This window comes from Euleptes europaea, chromosome 16 (genome assembly GCF_029931775.1).
Source record: "Euleptes europaea isolate rEulEur1 chromosome 16, rEulEur1.hap1, whole genome shotgun sequence".
Taxonomy (NCBI): domain Eukaryota; kingdom Metazoa; phylum Chordata; class Lepidosauria; order Squamata; family Sphaerodactylidae; genus Euleptes; species Euleptes europaea.
The window spans coordinates 33,660,429-33,685,011 of record NC_079327.1 but is presented as its reverse complement, the minus strand read 5'-3'; the positions used below and the strand labels follow the sequence as shown (position 1 = coordinate 33,685,011).

Here is a 24,583-nt window from a genome sequence, read left to right as displayed (position 1 = left end):
GTCAGGGTCCTGTAATCACCAGCACAGCTTTCTTGCGCGTCAAAAGGGTCTTCCCTATTAAACTACCTGAAATGTTGGTGGGAACCCATTGTTTGACAGGTACTCAAAAATAATGACAACTGTAAACATTTCTCAAGTCAGCTGAAGGCATCACAGGCCCAGTCCAGTTTCTGAACCAAGTGGGTCTTGCGTCAGTTCCTGGCCTTCTATATAACAAACTTAATAGTGTTCCACAAACAGTAAAACATGTTAAGCTCCTGGCTTTAAATGTATTGTGCTGCCCTGTTTTAAAAGCGGAGCATTTGCTTCTTCTGCGTAACGGTGCCTCTTGTCAAATTGCCTTGGTGTCCTTTAGTTTACTATTTACAACTCTGAGGTTCTAAAAAGTATTATGAAAGTCTTAATCTCAAATCAAACCAGTATAAAAAGATGTGTGAAACAGCTGCCTAAATATCATTCATAAAATCCTTGACAGTCTAGGCATTACCTCCCTTCTTTAGGCATATAGGTAAGAAATTAGTGATGCAGTATATTCAGGCATCTTACATAAACTGATGGATAGTTACATGAGCAGATAGTCATCACAATATTGTCATCTTATAAGGGGTCAGAGAATAATTATTCCTATGGAATCCAATTTAATAAAATTACATGCTCAGTGTTACCTAGTGAAACGTACAAAAATTGTTTGACTTTATTGTCAAAGTTCGTATACTAAAGTTGAGTGTATTCACACGTTTTAACGGAACGACTGATTACAAGACACCGTAATCTTATGATTCAACTTTTCCGTAAGTTCCTTCAGGAGGCCTGTAATGCTTGGGGAAAGCCTTCAGTTGCAGGGAATTAAATGCATACTTGCGACATCCAACATTCTTCATTGTATTTTCTCTTCGACAACCCTCACTGGGGGATAAAAAAGACAAGCACAAAAAATGACAGCAGTAAAAACAAAAAAAAACCAGACAAAATATTTTGACTATGGTGACATGATCTGGTCATTTCATAGCATTAAAATACTTTAATGGGTGCTTGAATCATTTGCCATTGCAAATATTAGAAGCAGTGGATCACTAAACAATGCAGGTACGATGAACGTGAAATAGAAACATGCTATGTCCAGCTACTAAGCCTTGCAATTCTAAAAAGCAGCAGTGTATCTACTTTCAATGCACAGTTCTCTTTGTGATGCTCCTACAAATTTCATGATACATATGCTGTGAAGTTTTGGCATACAGGGCCCTAAAACTCTGATCCAAGCCATCACGAGTGTAAAGAAAATGCATCTCTTGAACAAGTGCTTTTCAATAAGTATTATTTCCTACAGATCAGCAAAAAGCAAAAGCTTTACTGAGAGTTAGACAAATAACTGGATAACTCACCATGCAGAAGTAGTGTGTTTGAAAAGTATGACATTGCTAAATTGCTTGAAAAATACTCTTTTCATTACAATCATCAACATATATTAGAGTGCTTTCAGCATTTTGGAATGTAATATTTTCCTCAAATTTGCCTACTGCAGAGATATCACTGCTGATTCTAGACCATGGTTAGAAGAACAGCATGAGGTGGTGGGCTCATATGCTCCCTCTTCCGCGTCTGGTGCAGATTTCCACTCCCTTCCTGGCTTAAATCTGGATTTACTATACTAGTGTGGCCATTTATTGGTCAAAAAAGATTTGGTCAATATTTAGATTAAATAGTGGTCAAATATTTAACTGTTCTTGCAAAACAATGAAATTAACTTTGTAAAGCTTGTAAGAAATCATTATAATTCTAACAGTTAACATTTGATAAAGTTTTTTAAATTGTGAATGATTTATTGAACAATTCTTCTATTTGGGTTTTATCATGGACCACCAGGGTCTGCCTACAGTTTCAAAATAAAAATAAAGTAAAGTAACAGCAGCTTTTAAAAAAAGTAATTATTTACAAGCAGTTGTGTTAACTGGGTAACAATCAAATTCTGCTTTGGAAAAAACCTACTGTTACTGCAGTTGGCCAGTAGGAGAAGCTCTGCCGTGCTGCTAGGGCACCCCCGGATTGCAGCGGGGCTATAGGGCAAGAGGACCTCATATTCTTGCCCTTGCTAACGAACAACGGCATCATGAGACAACAAAAAGGACAGCTGCCACCTGCCCACAGAACATTTGACAACTATGCTCAAATAATTGTAGGTCAACTGATTGGTGTGCCAACCCCAGTTTTTCCTAGTGCTAACCATGGTTAACACTAATCATGTTCCTTCTTATCCAAGATGTGCACACTAATTTCAAGTTCTGGCTCCGATAGGAATTTGGGGCAGTACTGCCTTACTTAATGGTAAACTATGGTTAAGGCCTGATAGAAGCCTGTGTGGTTAGTGATTAAAGTGTCATACTAGGGGAAGTGAGACCTGGATTCAAATTCCCACTGTGCGATGAAATTCACCGGGTAACATTAGGACAGTCTCTCTCTCTCTCTCTCTCTCTCTCTCTCTCTCTCTCCCTAACTCATCTCATGGAGTTGTTGTGAGGATTAAAATGGAGAAGGAAAGAATGATGTATGTTGCTCTGGACTCCTCAGAGGATGAACATGATAAAAATGTGACGGAAGATAAAATTTGCAAAGGAAATTTGAGATGACTGGGTGGGAGGAGGGAGAACCCAAGACTGCCAGCTATTCCTTTAACCATGGTTAATCAATTGGCAACATTTGACAGTCTGTACTAGAACATTAAAGCTTGTGCTGTGAAAGGCAATGCTAAGAATTTTAATTGGTACTCTTCCTGAACTCTATTGCACTATCTATATTTAGATTCTGACCTCTATTGCAAAGCCTATTCAATTTCATGAAAATTGATGGCTCTCAAGAACAGCTGTACAGCAAGGAAGCACATAATTTTGATAGACATAAATTAATTTAGACCATCATAAAATGTTTTCCCATTTTCTTTCTTTGGCTCCTTTGACTCAGAAGATAACAAGGGAAAATGAGAGGGGTTCCATGCTACAGCATCACTGTAAGACAGTATACAAACATATGACAGATGAAATTTATTCATAGTTTAGAGACTAATGACAGCAACAATTAACATGCTCCTTGTTAAACTATGGAATCTTTATTTCCAAAGTGAGCTGAGATTTTCATCAATAATCATTTATTCCAATTTCAATGTGAGGCCCAAACCAGCCAAACAAGCTTTTTAAAAATCAGTTGGTTTTAATTGGAAACTTAAGTATATTCATTCTCTTGTACTGAAATCAAGAAGAATCTACATTTGCTTATCTTTATCTGGATTATGCGTATATTCTTACATGCCCGGGATTAACCAATTTCATTAACGTTGTTGGTGTCCTATAATATGCAGTTTTATGTGGTTTTATTTCACAAGTAAATGGTTTTACTTTCCTTCCTCAAACATTATATTGGAACTCTGAATTCCTTACTGTATTCGTCTTGACTACATATTATTCAGTGTCACTTGTGTCCCCTTTTAAAGCAGAAAAATGTTCTAAGGAAAACAGTTATAATTACAGGAAAAGGCACAGTACCTTTTGATCATAATGGAAATAACATGCATACTGTCTTATTGAGTGCACTCAGGTCTATGCTTTTACAGGTCTATGCTTTTAATCTGGTGCAACCCAGATTACTCCAGGTATGCACACGAAGCTCTGTACGCAGAGTAGCTACTAAACTGTCTTCAGCATCAGAAAGGAGGGGTTCTACTATACAGTCTGCCAAATATACCTATAAATTAATTATCTGAGGCAGCTTGAAGGAAGAAAAATAAATATTAAAAACACTTTTCTGGTTTACAAAAGCTTTCCTTTCAAACTGCTGTGATTCAGACCCCAGGTGAGCAGGATCCTATTCTTTTTTTGAGAGGCAAAATTTGATACATGCAATGGCAACTTTAAATGAATGGTATCTAATGAAGGGAGTTTGAAGGGACTCTTGAAAGCTTATACCCTGGTAATCTTCTTGGTCTTTAAGGTGCCACTGGACTCAAATCCAGTTTTTTCTACTGCAGACCAACACAGCAACCCAATCTGCTTCTAGGCACAATTCAAGTTATTTTTTGATCTTTAACTCTACCTGGTACCTTCATACCTTGACCTTTTGCTTCCTCAGCTCCCCACACGCCCCAGGGTTTAGTTAACATGCATTGCTCACTGGGTACATTGTTTTTTTCAGTTTAGGTAGAAGTAGGACCATCAGGGTTTTAGTGTGTAAACTCTGGAACCTCCTTCCTGAAGCAGAAAGCTTATCTCTTGAACTCTACTTCTCTGCTAGCGTTTTGGAAACCCTGTAAGGATCTGGGTTCTTCTCTGGTCTGGGTTCCTCTCTCAGATATGTTTTGATGTTTTATTTGTTTTAGATTCTATTTTCTTCTTGTAAACTGTTTTTAAGCTGTTTTGGAAAAGCAGTTATCTAAATATTTTGAACACCAGTGTCATAGCTCCCAAAGGAGAGGTGATTTTGGCATGCGAAAGAACCATATCAGCCACCCAACTCACATGACTGCTTCTTACAGATGTTATTGGAGCATCATAGGATCCAGCCACAATGGGGCATTATGAGTCCACAGATGGCAGTGGTTGAGGTTACAGCCACCTCTCATGCAGGTCAAAATTAATTTGATCCAACACACCTAATATGCTTAGTTTGTAGCACAACAGAACATGAAATTTAGAATTCTCTCAGCCATGTAACTGATATTTAATATCTCTTAATTTTACCTAATGAAATTCATCCACAAAAATGGAAATTTAGTATTTCATCTATAAGAGCTTTCAGAACATGGATATTTGCATATTTAAGGAAATACATATAATAATGGTAGAAATTAATTGCTAATTCTAAATTTAACTTTGATGGTCATTGGCTAGGAACAGTCTCAGACATATATTAGCATCTTTCAAATATTTAAGATTATTCCATCAGAACTATCTTAAAGTTAACAGTGAGCTGATTAGTGCAACTTTTTATGGCAATATTTAACATCAGTATTAAACAACGTATGATGGCATCACACGTATTATAAAAATATTTTCCAAAGAAGATTCAAATGGAATTACAGATGATTCATAAGCTATTCTTTCTACATACTTTCCCCTTTTTGATATATTAAAAAAGTCGATATATAAATATAATGAAAGTATATTGCATGCAGTGTACTGCAATTCAAGTTATTATTTTTTTAGTTGGTACAGTATGCAACAGATTTAAACATGACAAAGAAACAAGTGCATGGTTCTACAGACTACCCTAATTTAGAGGATTATGCTTGGAAAGGTATTCAGTATAATTGTTCAAACAAACGTGTTATAAACTTGCACATTTTTTTCTTCCTGTATCATGTAAATATGAAAGGTAAAATTGACATACTTTTAAGAATATACAAAAAAAAGATAAAAATTCTTTTTAGTCAGAGTTCCTTTCTCTAGAGTACATGAAACATGTGAAACAAAACTGCATGAGAGAGAAAGAAAGAGGATTTGGATGCCTGAAAAATATTTGGTTAAGAGAAACTGATCTTCAGGCTTGCTAAAGTACCGAGGTAACAGGCCGCTGTCAGACTATGTTAAAAGCACTGAAAGCGTAACAACAGTTTAAGCGTTCAATACAATTCCTTTTCATAAAATAATTTGATGTGTATTTACAAGTTTAGTACAATAGAAACACAAAATTGTAAGGCATAATAATAATTCTTGGCAGACAATGCTATGACACATTCTTTTTGACAAAATAAGTACCAGGTGGCAATAAATATTCTGGCACTTCACTGGATTTTTGCTTTGTTTGCTTTTAAAATTCATCTTCATTTGCAACGCAATCTGGCCACCAGGTATGCAATGCTCAGAAACAGCCACACAATCAGTAAATTGGGGCTTAGAGCTAGCAAAGGGATGGAGTAGAGAAGACTGGGGTCTAGCCTGAAATCCCGGATGGGCACCAGGCCACACAAGTTCTTCTGGGTGACTACCTCCCGTGTTCCAATACTGTGAAAAGGAAGAAGTTTGGGAAGAACAGAAAATAAGAGGTAGAAAGAAACACAGACATGCAGTGGATGTATCGAAAGACGGGCCATGCAGTAGGTGTACCAAAACGAAAAGAAAAACGAAAACCCCAAGGAGGCAAAAAAAAAGAAAGAAAGAATACAGGGAGAGGGGGGGAGAAATGTGGAAGAAGCCACGACAGAAAACAGAACGTGTTAAGTAAAATAAAGAAAGAAGGAAGGTATGGCCATTTTAAATAATAATAATAAAAGGCACAATTACAGAATAAAGGAGAGAGAAAGAGAATAAAAAGAGAAAATAAGAAAGAATACTGTAGTCTACTGAAAATAAATACATGTAAGTTGAACAACAATGGTTTTCCATGTTCATTATCTCATTTGGCCAAGCAATGTTCCATGCTGCTCTGCCATGCTTCCACATGCTGCAAAGAAATGGAGCCCTGAAAAGAAAACTGAACATGAATAACCATTATAGCATTTGACCCTTTCAATAATTCTTCAATGAGAATTTTACTGAATTAATGCAATAACCTAGCTACTAAATATAGGCACATTAAAATATTTAGTAGGTTAAGTCTAAAAATACTTTTTAAGATATTAAAAAAAAAACCTGATGAGCATGATAAAATGGCTTCTTTCTCAGCCAAAAAATGCTACCTTCTAAGAAAGGATGGCCTGTCTACCAAGGATTTTTCATCTGTCCTATATCTGGGATAATAATTTTGACTAGTCAGTTCCATTTCAAATTTTCAGAGCCAAAAAGGAATTTTAGCCTTTGGGGTTCAGATGTAATTACCCATACCCTTAGATCTGACCACTGTTGCTTCTGAGTTCACAGTGTAGGCTGACGACAGATGATTCCACCACTGTAAATGATTGGGTGTGGGGGGTGGAATTTCCAAACGGTTTATCTCCCCTCTTGCAATTCCTTGCAGGCCCCCAGTTTGTCATTCTATCAAATTAGTGAAGTGGCTGGCCCCAGGGGGTGTGGATAACAAAAACAGAAAAACCAGGCCATCCATGAACAGGACAGGGATCTCAGTAGACTCCCCAGGTGGTATGTAGAAAATGACTTTATAAATTATAAAAACGGGGGGACACTGTAACAACTGGCCTGACGAGGACTGAAAATGCTCCAGATGGACAGAATGTTGAGAGGAGCTGGGTGTCAGTTAATACCACTGAAAGCATGGAAGGAAGATGAACTGCTCAAGCCCCTGAGGACAAAGAGTTTGAGGGGGAAGGGCCCCCAAGTTGTCTATTGTCCCCCACAGTACCTTGCCAGGCCCTCAGCTTGTAATTATAAAAGTAAGCATTAGATTTGGGTGTGTATATAAATATGCAAAAACAACTATTTTGCAACAGTGCATTTGAAAGCCACGTTCATTTCAACCAATACAAATTAACTTTGGTTTAACCTCTGTCGAGCAACCAGCTAGCAGCTATTTTAACAGTGTACTAAAATCTTCTGATAAAAACAGTAAGGATAAATAATTTTCTCTTCAAATCTTTGCCGATAAGGCAAGGAGTCAAGCCAAGGGATGTCCCCTTGTTCTATTTTTATTTGTCTATGCTAATTATGAAATTTGAATTGCAAGGCAATGCCAACACTTCTGTGTTCCAAATTTTGTCACATATGAACATCCATAGTTCTCCTAGGTGCTCAAAACAACATAATGACAAGGAATTTTTCTCCTAGTCCAAAACTGGGTTAAAGACGCTAAGTGCGATCCAGCCAGTGATCAGCACTTTCAATATAAAATTGGTTTCAACATTAATTTATCAAATTGGGGGAATTAAAAATTATTAACCATAAAATACTGAAAGGTAAAGGTCTCCTGTGCAAGCACCGGGTCATTCCTGACCCATGGGTGATGTCACATCCCAACGTTTCCTAGGCAGACTTTGTTTATGGGGTGGTTTGCCAGTGCCTTCCCCAGTCATCTTCCCTTTTACCCTCAGCAAGGTGGGTACTCATTTTACCGACCTCGGAAGGATGGAAGGCTGAGTCAACCTTGAGCCGGCTACCTGAAACCAACTTCTGTTGGGATCGAACTCAGGTCGTGAGCAGAGCTTTGGACTGCAGTACTGCAGCTTACAATTGGGCATGTTTCATTATTCTCATATTTAAGTATAATATGTTATGAATTTTGTAGCTGGTTTAATCATTCATCAATGGCACTCTATAGGATTCCACTTCATGGAATACTATGGTTTATGGACACGCGTCAGAAGGCAGAAATACGAACATGTCACTGGCAACACATAATTTTTTCACAGACCATTGAAGATTCAGAAAAGGTCAAATTGCAAAGACATACAGAAAGGATAAGAGAATTGAACCCTTTAGAGAATTTGGAGAAAAGACACAAAGTACAGTCAGCAAGAATGAATGCTGAAAACAGGACTCCACAGTAGTGTTGAACAACACCGATAAAAGACTGAAACTGGATTTCTTATCCTTTCTTTTTTGGTATGTGAAATTGGAGCTTTCCAGCAGTGCTTGAAACAATGTATTGGACAACAGTAAACAGATTAATTTTTTAAAAAAAACTAGAGATTTTAATTTTGAAAACACGTCTGCTGCTTCAGAAAACAGAAATTAGACTGGCATGACAACAGTACACTGACAGGTTGTGATGGGTTTCGACTGCTGCATCATGAAACATTCATAATGACAATTTGCTGAAGGAGCAAACTGTATCGCTATTGAAAAGTAAGCATAGCTAACCAATGGAACCTGCAGATGCGTATTTGTCACAGAGAAGATAATTACACAGATCACCTCTAAGGAAATGGTGCAAAACAGCAAAGTGGCAGCCAACATAATATCTCAGTTTTCAAACCTTTGAGCTGGCTGCTTTGCAATCCCTTTCTTTTATCTTGGTAACTGTCCAGTAAACTGGCAAAAACTGAACTAAGCCTCTAGGTTCCCCTTTGAAGTATTTTTAAAAGCGCAAATCGGGCAATTCTTCATCACTTTAGGCAGCTGTAGTCTGGGTGATTTACCATCCTTAATGTATTAAGTATATAACTCTATCTGTCAAGGACTGAGAGAGTAACCCATCTGCAGTTTACATGGCTTCAGGATAAGGGACAAGTGGCCATTCAGCAGACCAGTTCTTACCTCCGCATGCATTCCAGGGCCTGTGTGAAGACCTGAGGGGCCATTCCATGCTCGTGCTGTAATATTAAACACTGCTCCAGAGTCACCGACATGGCAGTCCTATCCTTGGCACTTTTACAGCTTGTAAACCGAACACCATTAAGTCTGCGGCAAATCTAGAAAAGGGTATCAGCTGTTAGTCTCCTTTGCAATACCAACAGATAACACAGCCATTCCACAACTACTAAAGCAATAAGCCAGATGGACAATGGAAAGAGGATGGGGCAGAATTTGGTAAGGACCTTATGGTTAGCCTTAAGAAGATAGAAGTTCTTTATGAATCAGAGTTGAGATTTCCACTTGCTTCAGGTGAACAGGTAAATGGCAAACTGAGTGGTTGGTGTGTTTCCATCAAAGTATTGTTATAATGAAGTAACAATAATTACCTCAGCAGCTTGCCAAAGAATATCAACATTCTTATTTTTCCTTGCATGTACATTCTGTCCCAGAAACCGCAGCAGTTCAGGCAGGCACGTTTGACTACGAGATCGAGGTAGACCTTAAATTAAAAAACAACAGGATCACTCCTCCTTAACAGTCAGGTACGTGTTGTATCAAGCATCAAAACAAATACTTAGCAGTGTCATATTTTCTGAAATACCTTAGAAATTTTATAGAAATGGACAACTGTCCATAGATTAATTACTACCAGTAAATAGTTCCTAGTTCCTAGAGTAGTAGTAGAAGAGTTGGTTTTTATACTCCCTTTTTCCTCCACCTTAAGGAGTCTCAAAGCAGTTTATGATCACAATCCCTTCCTCTCCCCACAATAGGCACCTTGTGAGGTAAGTGGAGTTGAGAGTGTTCTATGAGAACTGTGACTAGCCCAAGGTCACCCAGCAGGCTTCATGTGGAGGAGCGGGGAATCAAACCCAGATCTTTGGATTAGAGTCCATCACTCTTAATCACTACACAAAATCTATTACCAGTTTACTGGTCTTTTTGTTATATATTAAATACCAATTTTTAAACATGAATTGCTCACAACACATTATATAACAAATTTCAGGGGAGTTTTCTCAGAAGTGTCTGAATCCTTCCTGGAACTGGAGAGATTGTATTTTGATTTTTCTCAGTTTTACAACATGCAGATACTCATACTCCTGTTCTATACTGAAGTTCAAACTACACAGGATGGTGGCAGATATGTTGATACCTAATCTGCTCCAATCATACATCAAGCTAGAGTGGGGAGGCATTTTAAGAACTAAAAGAGAGGATATAACTCTCCCCTTTTGTCCACAAGGTACTTCACCAAAGTCTGCCATTCTTCCCACTGATGGGTTCCAATGCTAGCCCAGCTAGGAGAAAGGTCTGTGAGGTGAGGAGCAGTGGAGGAGAAAGCAGTGGGTGAGAGGGTTCCATATGTCTCATATTCCTTTGGCTTAAAATAGAATCACCCCCACTCCAATTTACATATGATTGGGGGAATATCCAGTTTTAACAAACAGGACTTCAACTGTCACATGAAATTTAAGCCTTTTCCTTTCTTTTCCTTCCAAGCTCCCATGACCCACAGGTCTTGAACAGTTAATGGGGAGGGGGTGTTGTTTGTTTGTTTTCTGTTTCTTTAAGGAAAATATGGTGGAGAGATACTTAGCCTCTGCCAATGTTATACTTGGATCCCTATCCGCCAGCAAAAAGGGGACTATTTTATCATCTGTTACGGTAGCAGGTAATTTCATTAAAATAGGAGTGATCCATTGGTCACGTTGGAGTTTGAAATGGGGACATTCCAGCATCATGTGAGAAAGCATATCAATTTTCTTAAAGTTTGAGCCTTTGGTATACTGTCTTAAAGGACTGGCAGTATATAATGTGCCATGACATTGAGAGAAGACCAACCTCTCTAGTCTTTTTATTTAATAACTATAGTTAAAGGTAAAGGTCCCCTGTGCAAGAACCGGGTCATTCCTAACCCATGGGGTGACATCACATCCCGATGTTTACTAGGCAGACTTTGTTTACAGGGTGGTTTGCCAGTGCCTGCCCCCAGTCATCTTCCCTTTACCCCCAGCAAGCTGGGTACTCATTTTACCGGCCTCGGAAGGATGGAAGGCTGAGTCAACCTTGAGCCGGCTACCTGAAACCAACTTCTGTTGGGATCGAACTCAGGTCATGAGCAGAGCTTGGACTGCAGTACTGCAGCTTACCACACTGTGCCACGGGCCTCTTAATAATAACTATAGTTAAAATCCTACAAATCCTTCCTTGAGTAGCTCCAGGATTTGCTGAAGTCAGAATATCCCAGTGCATTTAGGAAGCACAGGTTGTTGACCGTTGCAGTATTTGGACAAATCTATTTTACAGATATCTCACAGTTTAAGTGAAATTCCAACATACGGGATATAAATTTATACTTACAATCTTCAGGCAAAACTTCTTTGAACTGCTCAAAATAGGAATTCAACCGCACTAAACTTTCCATGTTAATCATTTCTTGTAATGAGGTGTCTCCAAACCTTTAAAGATCAAATATGGCACATTAGCTAAATAAATAAATACTTTTTTCTCCCCAAGCTCATTTCCCAACTGTGAACAAATTAGTTACTACTAGCTGATAGACTTTGTACTTCAGGCACTTGTAATCTGTCAGGGTGGATAAAAATCAATGCTTTTTTTAATCTGATTTTTTAATTTAAATCAGATTTTTAAAATAAAATGCTTTGAGGAAAAATCTATCTAATGATAGTTTTCTGTTTAAGATGCATTATAGTCCAAATGCTATTCATCATGAAATAAGGATTAGTTTTTAATTATGTAGCATGAGGCTGTATATTCATGCAATGTTTACATGTTTTGGTAAATGAGTTCTCTTAATCCATGCACCATGTCATGCTCTTCCAAGGGATTCTGTAAAACTATTTTGGGCAATTTTTCTGTCTAGAAGATATCACAGATGCTTGGTTTTGCAGTTCTCAAAACTGTGAATTTGTGTTGGCAGAGATAACATGCCTCTTCTTCACAGCAAAAATGTTATAAAATAAAACCTTAATCCCATTGTTCCTTTGCAAATCTATGTACACAGAATCAATTCCTTACCTCTAAAGTGCTAAATTTCAAGAACTTCAATGAATAGAAGACTGTTTTGAGTGAACAGATCTCCACAAGGGGCTAAGCGTGAGGAGCAGTCAGTAAAAATGAAAGTTAAACCTTCAGAGCAGAATGCTCCACAAGCCTTGGGATCTTTGTGTATACAGCCTGAGGTTTATCATATTATTCTCTCCCTGAAGGAGAAAATGCCGTAAAAGAGTGTAGAAACCATGATTTAAATGTAGTCTTACTGACTAGTGATTTAAATCCTGATTTAAATTGATTTGATTTAAATCAAATCCACCATGTAATCTGTACAATAAAAATCTGGAAAACTATACCAGTCACTCATAATTAGGGTTGCCAACCTCCAGGTACTAGCTGGAGATCTCCTGCTGTTACAACTGATCTCCAGCCGATAGACATCAGTTTACATGGAGAAAATGGCCGCTTTGGCAATTGGACTCTATGGCATTTAAGTCCCTCCCCTCCCCATACCCCGCCCTCCTCAGGCTCTGCCCCAAAAACCTTCCGCTGGTAGCAAAGAGGGACCTGGCAACCCTGCTCATAATAGGATTCAGTGAGATACCCAGCAATGACACAAATGTCATAGCTGATCAGTACTTTACCCTTAATACTACTTCGGCCAGATCCTATACAACAGAGGGATTATAAAGTTGAAGAGAAACCCACAGAATGAGAATAGCATTTAAAAATCCAATTATATGTACTTCTCTGCTAAGGTTTGTTGTTCATTGATCCCCACATTGAAGAGTACGGGCTGAACTCTCAGTAGCATGCCACTCTGAATCTCACGGGGCAGCGCATCAAATAAGGTGCCCGGCAATGGAATTCTCACATTAAAACCATCACTAATTTAAAGCAGAGGGGAAAAAACATGTTAATCAGGATTGGTGATTCTGCACATGTAGAAAAGGACAGAATGGAATAGGGATCTTATATTGGGCAAATTGGCCTCCTCTCATAAATGCCTCCTATAGTATCATTAATATTCTTTGTCATATGTTCAGCAAAATTAATTTTCAATCATCTTTTGTTTCTATAATAAATGAACTTAGATTAAAGAAGCACAACTTATTCTCTGGGTGTGATTCTTCCACTTCAAGAAGGTTATCAAATCTCTTCATCAGCCACAGTTTTGACAAGTTCTTGGCTTATTTGCATAACTTGTCATAAGGATGTAGAAACTTTGTTATTCAAGACAGAACTTCTTAAAATCAATGAGCATTCTAATGTAGGAAATTCCACTTAATTCCAATGGGACATCGATGGAGCACTCCCATCGCCATGTCTTCCACTCCTACGTGTAAAGTGGTTTCCCGCCCCCCTCCAGAACAATGCTGAAACAAACCAATTTGTCTTCCCCCCCCATTATCACCCACAGTATTTTCCCCCAAAATGATCAGAGGTGTTCCTATATAGAGAACAAAATAATAGAATTTTGGATCACTTTTCCTAGCTGTTTCTTGGTGTACACATGAAGTTAATGGTTTATCATTGATCAAAAACAGCCTCAAAAACCGTTCTACATAGCATACTTTTGCCCAGGTTTCTGTTTATCAAATTTTCTACGATCTTCATCGGGATTTGCCTTCACAACTTCTCCCTCCCACCCAGTTTATTTTTACCGATTTCCTGTGATGACTGGCAGCATGTCAGCAGATGCATTTGATGTGGCCTGAGTTACTTTAAACGTTACATTCCTTAAGTCCATTATCCCCACACTCATGTCTTCTAGCATTGCCAGTTCTTCGCCTAAATGAAAAACGGGAGAAGATAAAAAAATTTTGTTATACGGCACAAGTGGTTTGGGACACACTAATATTAGGAAAAACATATCAAACTATGCACAGTGACTCTAACATGCTCCAAACATCAGTGGGCTGCAAATATCTGTCCACCTGAATCCAGGCCTTAAATTTGCAACACAAACTTGATTAGGACTGAAAATGTAAGTAAATGCATCCATGGATGTACCTATACATTTAAGGTTCTTATTCTAAGTGAAAACTACCTTTTAACCAACGGCCAAGCAAATATATAATTTTGCTCTCAAGTAATCATTGGCAAAATTTAAATTTTGCACAACTTCAAACCTGTAGAAAAATCATAACTGAATTTAAGCATTTAAAATTTTGACTTTGAAATTCAGTCTTGATAAGTATTTTAAATGAACCCAATCTTAACATTCTAACCACTTTTTCTTTGAAGCAAGTTTCTCAGATTTCAAAATATCTTGTCTCCAAGTAAATGCACCTAAAATCAGAGTGTCACACTTTGAGATGAATTTTAAAGGCAGCGATGTTAAAAGTACTCTTGTCAAGCTCAATATTTTTCTAGAATTTTATTTTATTAAACCATGTGCACATTTATAAACTGGGAATGTTGAAAAATTCAGTCTATTTGAATCCCCCCCCCCAAAAAAAACTAATTCATATTAGGTTAATTTACTCATGAACCGCATATGTCTCAGCTGCAAGAGACATTTTTTCCTAACTAGCTCATGTTACTTAGGACTAGCTCATGTTACTTTGGCTGATTCTTCAGTTCCTATTAAGGAGAAAAATAGGCTGCAATGTGTAAAGCCACTGTCACTATTAGAAAGAAGGACACAATTCAAAGAACTACTTGAGGTGCATCCAATGGCTTGCATGTACACCTTGTGGGATTGTTGACCTTTTTAAGAAACTCCAGTGGATTCAGAGGCACCCTGCTCCAAGTGGCAACCACGTCTGCTTGCGTGGGGGAAGGGGCTCCTGCAGTATTCACTGATCTTCCACTCCAGGGGCAGCCTCTTAGAAGAAGAGTTGGTTTTTATATGCCAACTTTCTCTACCACTTAAGGAAGAATCAAATGGACTTACAATCACCTTCCCTGCCCCTCCCCACAAAAGACACCCTGTGAGGTAGGTGGGGCTGAGAGAGCTCTAAGATAGCTGTGACTAGCCCAAGGTCACCAGGCTGGCTTCATGTGTAGGACTGGGAAAACCAGTTCACCAGATTAGTGTCTGCCGCTCATGTGGAGGAGTGGGGAATCAGAGTCTCCAGATCAGAGTCCACCACTCCAAACCACCGCTCTTAACCACTACACCATGCTGGTTCTCTTACGCAGTAGCCTACCTATACTGTTCCCAAGGGTTTCCTGACCCTCGGATGCAGCTGTGTGGTAAGCAGCATGCTGCAGAAGACAGGAGGAGACAGGAAGGACCTGTTCGACCAGCGCAGGTCTGCTTGTGCTTTTGCAAAGACAGCAGCCGCCTAAAAACCCTCCTAAAGTTTCAAAACTGGTCTGTTATGTAAAACAGAGAGGAAGCTGCTGCTTCAAAAAGCCCCATTGCTCAGTGCCGGTTGTACAGTTCACTGGATTTGGATCAGATTTATCAAAATATAACTGTACTACTTATTAAGGCATATGTTGTTTTATTTATTAGTTTAAAATATACCGTATTTTTCGCTCCATAACACGCACTTTTTTCCTCCTCAAAAGTGAGGGGAAATGTCTGTGCGTGTTATGGAGCGAATGTGTGCACAGAGCTGGCTCGCGTCGTTCCGAGGCGCCTCCCAGTTGGGAGGCGGGCGGGACGCACAGAGCCGGCTCGAGTCGTTCCAGCACGAGCCGGCTTTCCCCGCCCTGACGGCCAGCTGTTGGGGGGGGGGCGTGTTAAGGTCAGGTGCGTGCTATGGAGCGAAAAATACGGTAACTATGTTTCATAGTTCCATCTCAAACTTTTTTTTTTTGCTAGATAGCAAGACATGTATAATCTTATGTGCACACCTTTCCAAAGCAATGGACAGAGAGAGAATTCGGTAGTTCGGAAATGACCTGGCATGCTTACTGGTGACACTGGGGGGGGGGTTGTTTTGTGGGTGGGGTAGTTGTTCTTTACCGTAAGTGCTCAAAAGGCTTTCAAACTGTGCCAGCAGGCCGATGGTGTAGAGCTGCCTCAGGAATCCGTCATCATGGAGGCAGTTCCTCAGCTTGATAATGAAGCCACAAATAAGGGCTGTCAGCTGCAAAAGAGAATACAGGAATGATATACACGAAGGCTGTCACCCAAGGGGTTCAAGACTCTCGCATCACTTGGAACACACAAGTGCAAAAACTTCGGTGGCTTTTTAATGCATTTGGTGTTAAAACGAGCAGCTTTCTAGCAAAAGAACCTTGAGAATCAAACTCAGGCTCCTTCTACATGGGGTTTGTCGTCTTCCTTGGCTTCCAAATGGGAGGGGGTTTTGTTTGTTTGTTTCTCAAGCTTCTACTACTATGACCTTGTGCTGTAACCACCCTGTTCCCAGGCTTTCCCATCCCACATGTCCTTTCCCAGACCTGCTTTACTGCAACCTTTTTTGAAAGAATGCAGTCCAGGCACATTAGAACACCACATCCACACAACTATTGCATGTGGTAGCACTCAGCTGTGTGTAATGGGGTGCAGGGGTGGCACTTGGGCAACAATCCTTGGTGCGCTAGAAGTTCCTCAGCATGTTCTCTTCTGTGTAGTATGAGAGAGTAGGAGTGCCTGTGTAGTGGTTCTGAGGATGACTTTCATGATCAGGCCACAGTTTTTACATCTGCCAAGCATCCTTTGTTAACATACACTCTTTCTCCCCCCCAAGCCCCCCCCCCACTTTTTCCTCTGTTCTCTGTCATAGCCTTCAAATTCACAGCCCATTCCTGAAGTCGGCATGTGGAGTAGGTGGGGAAGAGGCGCAGCGGCGCCAATTCGTGCATGCCGCAGAAACAAAAAAAGCCGTTTTGTGGCTTTTTTTGTTTTCAACGGGGCTAAAAAGCAGGCACTGCACCACTGTTCCCAGCGCCGGCGTACCACGGCGAACCGGGACAGGAAGCCGCCTAACCGGCATAGAGGCAGCATAGGGGTGAGGCGTGGTCCCGCGGCGCTCAGCCACCGGACCGGCGGGACTGGCCTCACCGCCAGCGTAAATGCATGTAAATGTGCGATTACACGCACTTACGCTGGCAGCGAGGTCACGCCGCCTCCAAAGAACTTTCGCCCCAATTCTCAGGAATGGGCTGTCAAGCCCTCATATTCATGAACACATGCCACGTCTAACCAATTAGTTCATCGCCACTTCCTTGCCTACCGTTTGGCAAAAAACAACATCCCGACGATACTGAAGGCTCAAGCAAAGGGCGATCGTAGGCGCACTGTCCTGCATCAGGAGAAAGACCATTGCTTTCTTTGCCTTGTCGCTCATCATGGCCACACAGTCTGTGAGCGTCGTCAGCAGAGGGTAAAGAGCTTCACTCCATTCACCTTCAACGTTGGCAAGGAAAGAGAGTGAAATAGCAACAAAAACCTTGGGCATTTTTATCGTCAACTTTTAAGAAAGAAACGCCTTAAAATAAACTGAGTGAAAGCTAATCCTAGCTAACATTAACAATTAACACCGGTACCCGTGGCGCAGGGTGGTAAACTGCAGTACTGCAGTTCAAGCTCTGCTCATGACCTGAGTTCGATCCCAACGGAAGTCAGTTTCAGGTAGCCGGCTAAAGGTTGACTCAGCCTTCCATCCTTCCAAGGTCGGCAAAATGAGGACCCAGCTTGCTGGGGGTAAAGGGGAGATGACTGGGGAAGGCACTGGCAAACCACCCCGTAAAACAAAGTCTGCCTAGTAAACGTCAGGATGTGACGTCACCCCATGGGTCAGGAATGACCCGGTGCTTGCACAGGGGACCTTTACCTTTTTTTACCTTACTATGCTACACTATAGTTAACGCAGCCATGAGAAGGGAGTGTGGAATTCCACATGGGAGGAAGGAGAGACAGCCCACTTCCGCTCTCTGTACCACCAACAAGAGTGTAACGTTTGCACCAAACCAAAAGTACGAGGCTATCAGTATCATAAATTGCTCATTACTTCAGATTTTTCAAAACGGGCCTTTTTCATTCTCTCCAAAATGATATACTGTATGATCCAAAAAACGAATGTAACACAAGGGACTGAAAAATAAACTCTAATATTTGCGGTATGAGGAATGGAAAAAGTTCACCCAGCACAAGTCACACTGGCTTAATCAGAGAAGGATAGGTTGACATCTGGCTTGCAAGTAGAGGTGTAATACACAATGGAGCATTAGAAACGAACCATAAAAATATATGTATAGATCTTATTGCATTTAAAAATGAGGACAAAATTTAGATTTAATTTTTTACTTTTATTGATTTTATTTAATTCATTTATGCGCCACCTTTCTCCCCAACAGGGACCCAAACCAGCTTACATCATTCTCTTCTCTTCCATTTTACCCTCACCCCAACCCTGTGAGGTAGGTTAGGCTGAGAGTGTATGACTGGCCCAAGGTCGCCCAGCACACTGCCATGGCACAAGTGGGATTAGAACCTAAGTCTCCCAGATACCAGTTTGACAGTATTAACCACTCCACCACACTGGATCTTTTATTTTAAATTGTTTGAAAATAATTTTCCAATAGTTTGAAAATAATTATTTTGAAAGAATTAAGGACTGTTGTACATTTCCTGCTCCTTTAAAAAAAATCACTGTAAAATTACTTGTCTCTCCCCATGCTACAAAGGTACCTCCTTCCCATCTCAAATTGTTCCATTTTCTCTGAATAATCCGATGCGAAGAGATTACCAATGTATGCTTTGTACATATGAGACCGAAGTATGCTACCCAGTGTCTCCAGGCAACAGTACCGGGAAAGACCTGTGACTGCAGGGACTACCAGACCCAGAATTGCTGCTTGCACAGTTGGTTAGCAGACCATTTTTCTGACCAAGGCAGCTTTATTTTTTATTTTATATTCTTTATTTTAAAAATGTCTAGGAATTGTGCTTAATTTTTTACTCAATCAGTAATAACAGGGCATATGTTTAGCTTAAGGAACCTGTGAATATAAAATATCATTATTTTTAAAGACACAATATTCTTTTTTAACCAATTTTATTGTAGAGGTAAAACAAAACATTTCTACCTAGAAACTAAGTCACTACCAGGTTGTGCCATTTAAAAATGAAATACTGAAGGCGCAATCCCAAACCATTCCTATGAGAAGGAAAAATGGGAGGAGCCTAAAGAGGCCAGGGTGGCTCCATAAACAGCTTTTTAAAGAGTTGAGAAATAAAAAAGGCTCATTTAGGAAGTGGAAGGAGGGCCTTATAACCAAAGAGGAATATAAACAAATAACTAGTGCTTGTAGGGAGAGTTTTAGGAAAGCTAAAGCTCAGTATGAGCTTAGGCTAGCAAGAGATGCTAAACACAACAAAAAAGGGTTATTTTCCTATGTACAAAGTAAGAGTAAGAACAAGAACAAGATAAGCCCATTGCATGGACCGGAAAGTGAAATTGTAACAGGAGATGAAGAGAGGGCAGAACTCCTCAATTCCTACTGTTCCTCAGTCTTTTCTTATGAGGAAAGTGGTGCACAACATGGCATAAACAGAACATGTGATGAGGGAAGGGATTTGCAGCCTACAGTTGGCATTGGGTTAGTGCACAAACACCTGGTTTCTTTAAATGAAACAAAATCCTCTGGGCCAGATGAACTGCACCCAAGGGTACTCAAAGAACTTGCAGATGTAATTTCTGAACCTCTGTCTGTTATTTTTGAAAAGTCTTGGCAAACAGGTGAGGTGCCAGAAGATTGGAGGCGGGCAAATGTTGTCCCCATCTTCAAGAAGGGGGAAAAGGAGGATCTGGGTAACTACCGACCCATCAGCTTGACTTCTATACCAGAAAAAGTGTTCGAACAAATCATCAAACATTCAATCCTTGAGCATTTATAAAGGATGGATCTGATCACTAAGAGCCAGCACGGGTTTCTCAAGAATAAGTCATGTCAGACTAATCTTATCTCCTTTTTTGAGAAAGTTACTACCTTGCTGGATCAGGGGAATGCTGTAGACATAGTTTATCTAGATTTCAGTAAGGCTTTTGATAAGGTTCCACATAGTATTCTAGTTGACAAATTGGGAAAATGTAGTTCAGATCCTATTATTGTTAGGTGGATCTGCAACTGGTTGACAGATCGTACCCAAAGAGTGCTAGTTAATGGTTCCTCATCCACTTGGAGAGAAGTGACTAGTGGAGGGATCTGTGCTGGGCCCTGTGTTGTTCAACATCTTTATAAATGATCTGGATGACGGCATAGAGGGGATGCTTATTAAATTTGCAGATGATACTAAATTGGGAGGGGTGGCAAATATGGTAGAAGACAGAGCCAAGTTGCAGGATGATCTTGATAGGCTGGAGAAGGGGGCTAGAACTAATAAAATGCACTTCAACAAAGACAAATGTAAAGTTCTGCATTTAGGTAGGAAAAATCAAATGCATAATTATAGGAAGGGGGAGACTTGTCTGAGCAATAGTGTGTGTGAAAAGGATCTTGGGATCTTAGTAGACCAAACACTGAACATGAGTCAGCAGTGTGATGCGGTAGCTAAAAAGGCAAATGCAGTCTTGGGCTGCATCAACAGAAGTATAGTGTCCAGATCACACGAAGTGATGGTATCACTTTACTCCGCTCTGGTTAGACCTCAACTAGAGTACTGTGTTCAGTTTTGGGCACCACAATTTAAGAAAGATGTAGACAAGCTGGAACGTGCCCAGAGGAGGGCAACAAAGATGGTGAAGGGTCTGGACACCAAGTCCTATTGGGAAAGGTTGAAGGAGCTGGGTATGTTTAGCCTGCAAAGGAGAAGACTGAGAGGGGATATGATAACCATGTTCAAGTACTTGAGGGGCTGTCATATAGAGGAGGGTGCCGAGTTGTTTTCTGTTGCCCAAGAAGGTCGGACCAGAACCAACGGGTTGAAATTAAATCAAAAGAGTTTCCGTCTAGACATTAGGAAGAATTTTCTAACAGAGTGGTTCCTCAGTGGAACAGGCTTCCTCGGGAGGTGGTAAGCTCTCCTTCCCTGGAGGTTTTTAAGAAAAGGTTAGATGGCCACCTGTCAGCAATGCTGATTCTGTGACCTTAGGCAGATGATGAGAGGGAGGGCATCTTGGCCATCTTCTGGTCACTAGGGGTGTGGGGGGGGGAGGTAGTTGTGAATTTCCTGCATTGTGCAGGGGATTGGACTTGATGGCCCTGGTGGTCCCTTCCAACTCTATGATTCTATGATTTTAAAGCAGGAAGAACTGAACTGAGATAGAAAAGAGTCAGTTCAGGTAAGCAGAATGTAACTGCAACGGACTTTGATTAAAGTTTCAAGGAATGACTAGTTCAGTTTCCTTGACAGCCATCCAACGTTATGGAAACTTCTTTTTTAAATATCATAAAGCAACGAGACAGTTTAAATACATATTCCATCATGTAGATAGAGAATCCCACAACATAAATCCAGGAAGGTTATTTGGCATTAATCTCAGCACACAGTTGGATTACTTAAACAACAGCTCTTTTTTATGAAACAGATTTTCCAAAACAATCTGGTCCTCTAAAAGAGATATCTATCTGCAAATTAAAAATAAAGATTATTCTTTGACAAGTGTGTTTGCTTTGAAGAGCTTTTCACAGAAAAATTAAGTTTAGTTTTTTTAAGCAACTAAGACTGCAATCCTGAAAGGGGCTCCCCAAGCTCCTTAGAAGCCAACGTGATCCCGCGTCAGTGTCCGTGCCACTTTACCATGGCACAAAGTGGCACCTATGCTGGCACGGGGGCAAACACGCCAGCATCAGGGAGCTGCATAGTTGTGCCAGCCTCCACCGCCAGTGCAGCCACACCGGTGCAGAATTCCCAGAAGGGAAAGCCTGCACCGGCATGGGGGGGGGGGCATTCCCACGGGCAGAGCTAACGTTAGTCAGCTTCCAGACCCCTTTCAGCCCGGAAATGCTCCCTGCCGCTGTGGCGTTGCTATGCCACCTTTTTTTAGTGGCACAGCCCCATTATTTTCTATGGGTTTTTCTGCCTTTTCCATTTCCCCTCATGGTGTAGTGGTTAAGAGTGGTGGTTTGGAGCGGTGGACTCAGATCTGGAGAACCGGGTTTGATTCCCCACTCCTCCACATGAGCAGCGGAGGCTAATCTGGTGAACTGGGTTGGTTTCCCCACTCCTACACACGAAGCCAGCTGGGTGACCTTGGGCTAGTCACAGCTCTCTCAGCCCCACCTACCTCACAGGGTGTCTGTTGTGGGGAGGGGAAGGCAAGATTATTGTAAGCCGGCTTGAGTCTCCCTTAAATGGTAGAGAAAGTTGGCATACAAAAACCAACTCTTCTTCTTTGATTCTTGCTTTGTGGTCGGGAATCCTCTGAGGAGGCGGCACGGCTGTGCCACCCCCAGCCACCACATATCCACACACCCCCTCAGGAATGGGCTTCCCAAACAGTCTTTCAGGGATTGCTTTTCCATCAAGTGGAAATTAATAAACGTTTATTAAAAAACGGTCCTGAGATATGGACAGAAATTTAAAGTAATTATAGTTAGCACCTGGCAACATAACTAAAACAAACAGAAACTCTCTCACTCATTCACACACAGAGTAAATCAATAAACATGTTTTAATAAAGAATCCCTGAAAACAAATGTCAAGTATTTCAGAGTTCCTCTGAAATGTTATAGAACAACCTACATCTTATTTGAGAGAGCGAAAAAGAGAATGAAAGGGTACAAGCAACCCAGGATCAATGTGAAGCACAGGAATAATGGGTCCCATCCAAACTACTGGGTTTGGATACAGTCATGAGCCTCCAGGGTACCCTTGGCCTCACCCAGCTCCCAGGATTGTTGTAAGAAGAAATAGGATTACCATTATTAAGCACTTCATAATCTGTATCCTGAGAAGTGCCAGAGAAATACTAACAAGGATGTTTAAAGTGCCATTATTGCACAAGTACAAGCAAGCCTTTTCCAATTTCTGGTCTGCAGACTGCTTCCTGCTAATTTAAATAGGATAGATTCAGATGACTGGGAGGCATGATGTAGCCACTGAAGGGCTTCTCCTGCGGAATTTGAACGGATTAGGCACAGCTTCTCTCTTCACATGCTAGAAGACCACTTTTACCACCACTCTTCAACCACCAGCAATATGGAGAAGTTAAGTGGGGGCCAGGTAATACTGACTTTAACCAAACAATCAGCAGCTATCTTTGACTTTTAAATGGCTCCCTGTCACATCACTAAAATGTGTCAAGGATAAGACAGTAAAAAGACAGTGAAGACAGTTATGCCATTATTTCCCTTGTATTTTGTGCCCTCGAGCAAAATACCAGTGGAATACTGCGCAGCTTCAGCAAATCTCCTTTGTATTAAATGCTAATTAAAACACTGTTTGCGGACATATATATATATATTTAAACAAAAGGCATGAACGGGTAAAAAAAAACAAAAGCCACATACCTGGGCTTGACTCTTCAGGAGTGGGATTGCAATCTGCACAAAAATGGAGGTGCAACATGCATGATTAAGGTGCAGCAACACATTTTAAACATAGGCAACTGAAATGCTCAGTACAGTTATTCTCAAACATTTTTGACCCGATGGATTACCACTGCAAGCAGGCTGCCCCATGGATCCCTTCTCCTCCTACTTGTGTTCTACTCCCCATACATTTGTCATGAGGGTGTTATAACAAGCACAAGAATTCTTTTGGAAACTAGAGGTTGGATCCTACATAGCAAAAATGGAAGGGACTCATGAACATGGGTCTTCCCCTCATGATCCACATTCTCCAGCAGCCCCTTTTAACCCATGAAAGTTTGATGCCAGGGCTCAGGGGACATGAGCTGATAAAAGGCCACAAGATGGACAAGAAGGAGGAAAGAGTGGGTGAAGTCACTTTCTCTCTTATACCAGTAGAGCCTCTTGTACCAGCGGGGAATGGATGAACCAGGAGGGGTTATTTTTCCTAGTTCATCCTCCTCCATGCAGCTCCCATCATCCATGTGGCTTTTTATTTGAACAGGTACCCCAATCCCAGGCATCAGCTTTTAAAAATTCAAAACCGACTACTGGAGTAGGGGAAATACCCCATTCTGCAAGTGTCCTGCACTTTGTAAGATCCAGCTCTTGGAGGAGAAGAGATTACCACGGTGGACAAAAATAAATCTCTGTGGTGAACCAGCTGCTGCTGCATGAGCTACAAACACTGTTTGAGAACCACCAGCTTAATGGCTTGCATTAAAGCACCTCAACAGAGCAACAGGACATGAACAGACGTAGAGAGCATAAAGTAACCTAAAGTACATGTTTACACATGATATTTTTAGGTGTAAGGTGCTTTATGTGTACGCCTAAAAATGTCAAGTGTGAATACAACCAACATGTTTGTGAACACATGTATTTTATGCCTATGCTTATGATGGAGCACCGACTGACCATGACATCTCTGGGGAATGCATACTCTGTGACAAGCCCATTTCAGTGCGTGTAACATA

General features: G+C 40.6%; 1 protein-coding gene across 9 annotated transcripts in view; it reads right to left on the bottom strand.

Annotated features, from left to right (window-relative positions):
- Positions 1–350: 350 nt before the first annotated feature.
- The window catches only part of INPP4A (inositol polyphosphate-4-phosphatase type I A), a 64,242-nt gene continuing 40,009 nt past the window's right edge, over positions 351–24,583 (bottom strand). For 4 of the 9 annotated variants that reach the window (XM_056862082.1, XM_056862087.1, XM_056862083.1 and 1 more), the window contains 9 exons: positions 23,547–23,579; positions 17,327–17,499; positions 16,111–16,234; positions 13,853–13,979; positions 12,935–13,075; positions 11,535–11,632; positions 9,557–9,669; positions 9,132–9,286; positions 351–906 (listed from right to left, as the gene is read on the bottom strand). In XM_056862082.1, coding sequence (XP_056718060.1) covers positions 774–906; positions 9,132–9,286; positions 9,557–9,669; positions 11,535–11,632; positions 12,935–13,075; positions 13,853–13,979; positions 16,111–16,234; positions 17,327–17,499; positions 23,547–23,579 — 1,097 coding nt within the window. In that variant the 3' untranslated portion in view covers positions 351–773. Of the gene's footprint in view, positions 907–5,432; positions 5,988–9,131; positions 9,287–9,556; positions 9,670–11,534; positions 11,633–12,934; positions 13,076–13,852; positions 13,980–16,110; positions 16,235–17,326; positions 17,500–23,546; positions 23,580–24,583 lie in introns of those variants that run through there. The other 5 variants (XM_056862081.1, XM_056862084.1, XM_056862089.1 and 2 more) reach the window with 5 other exon arrangements.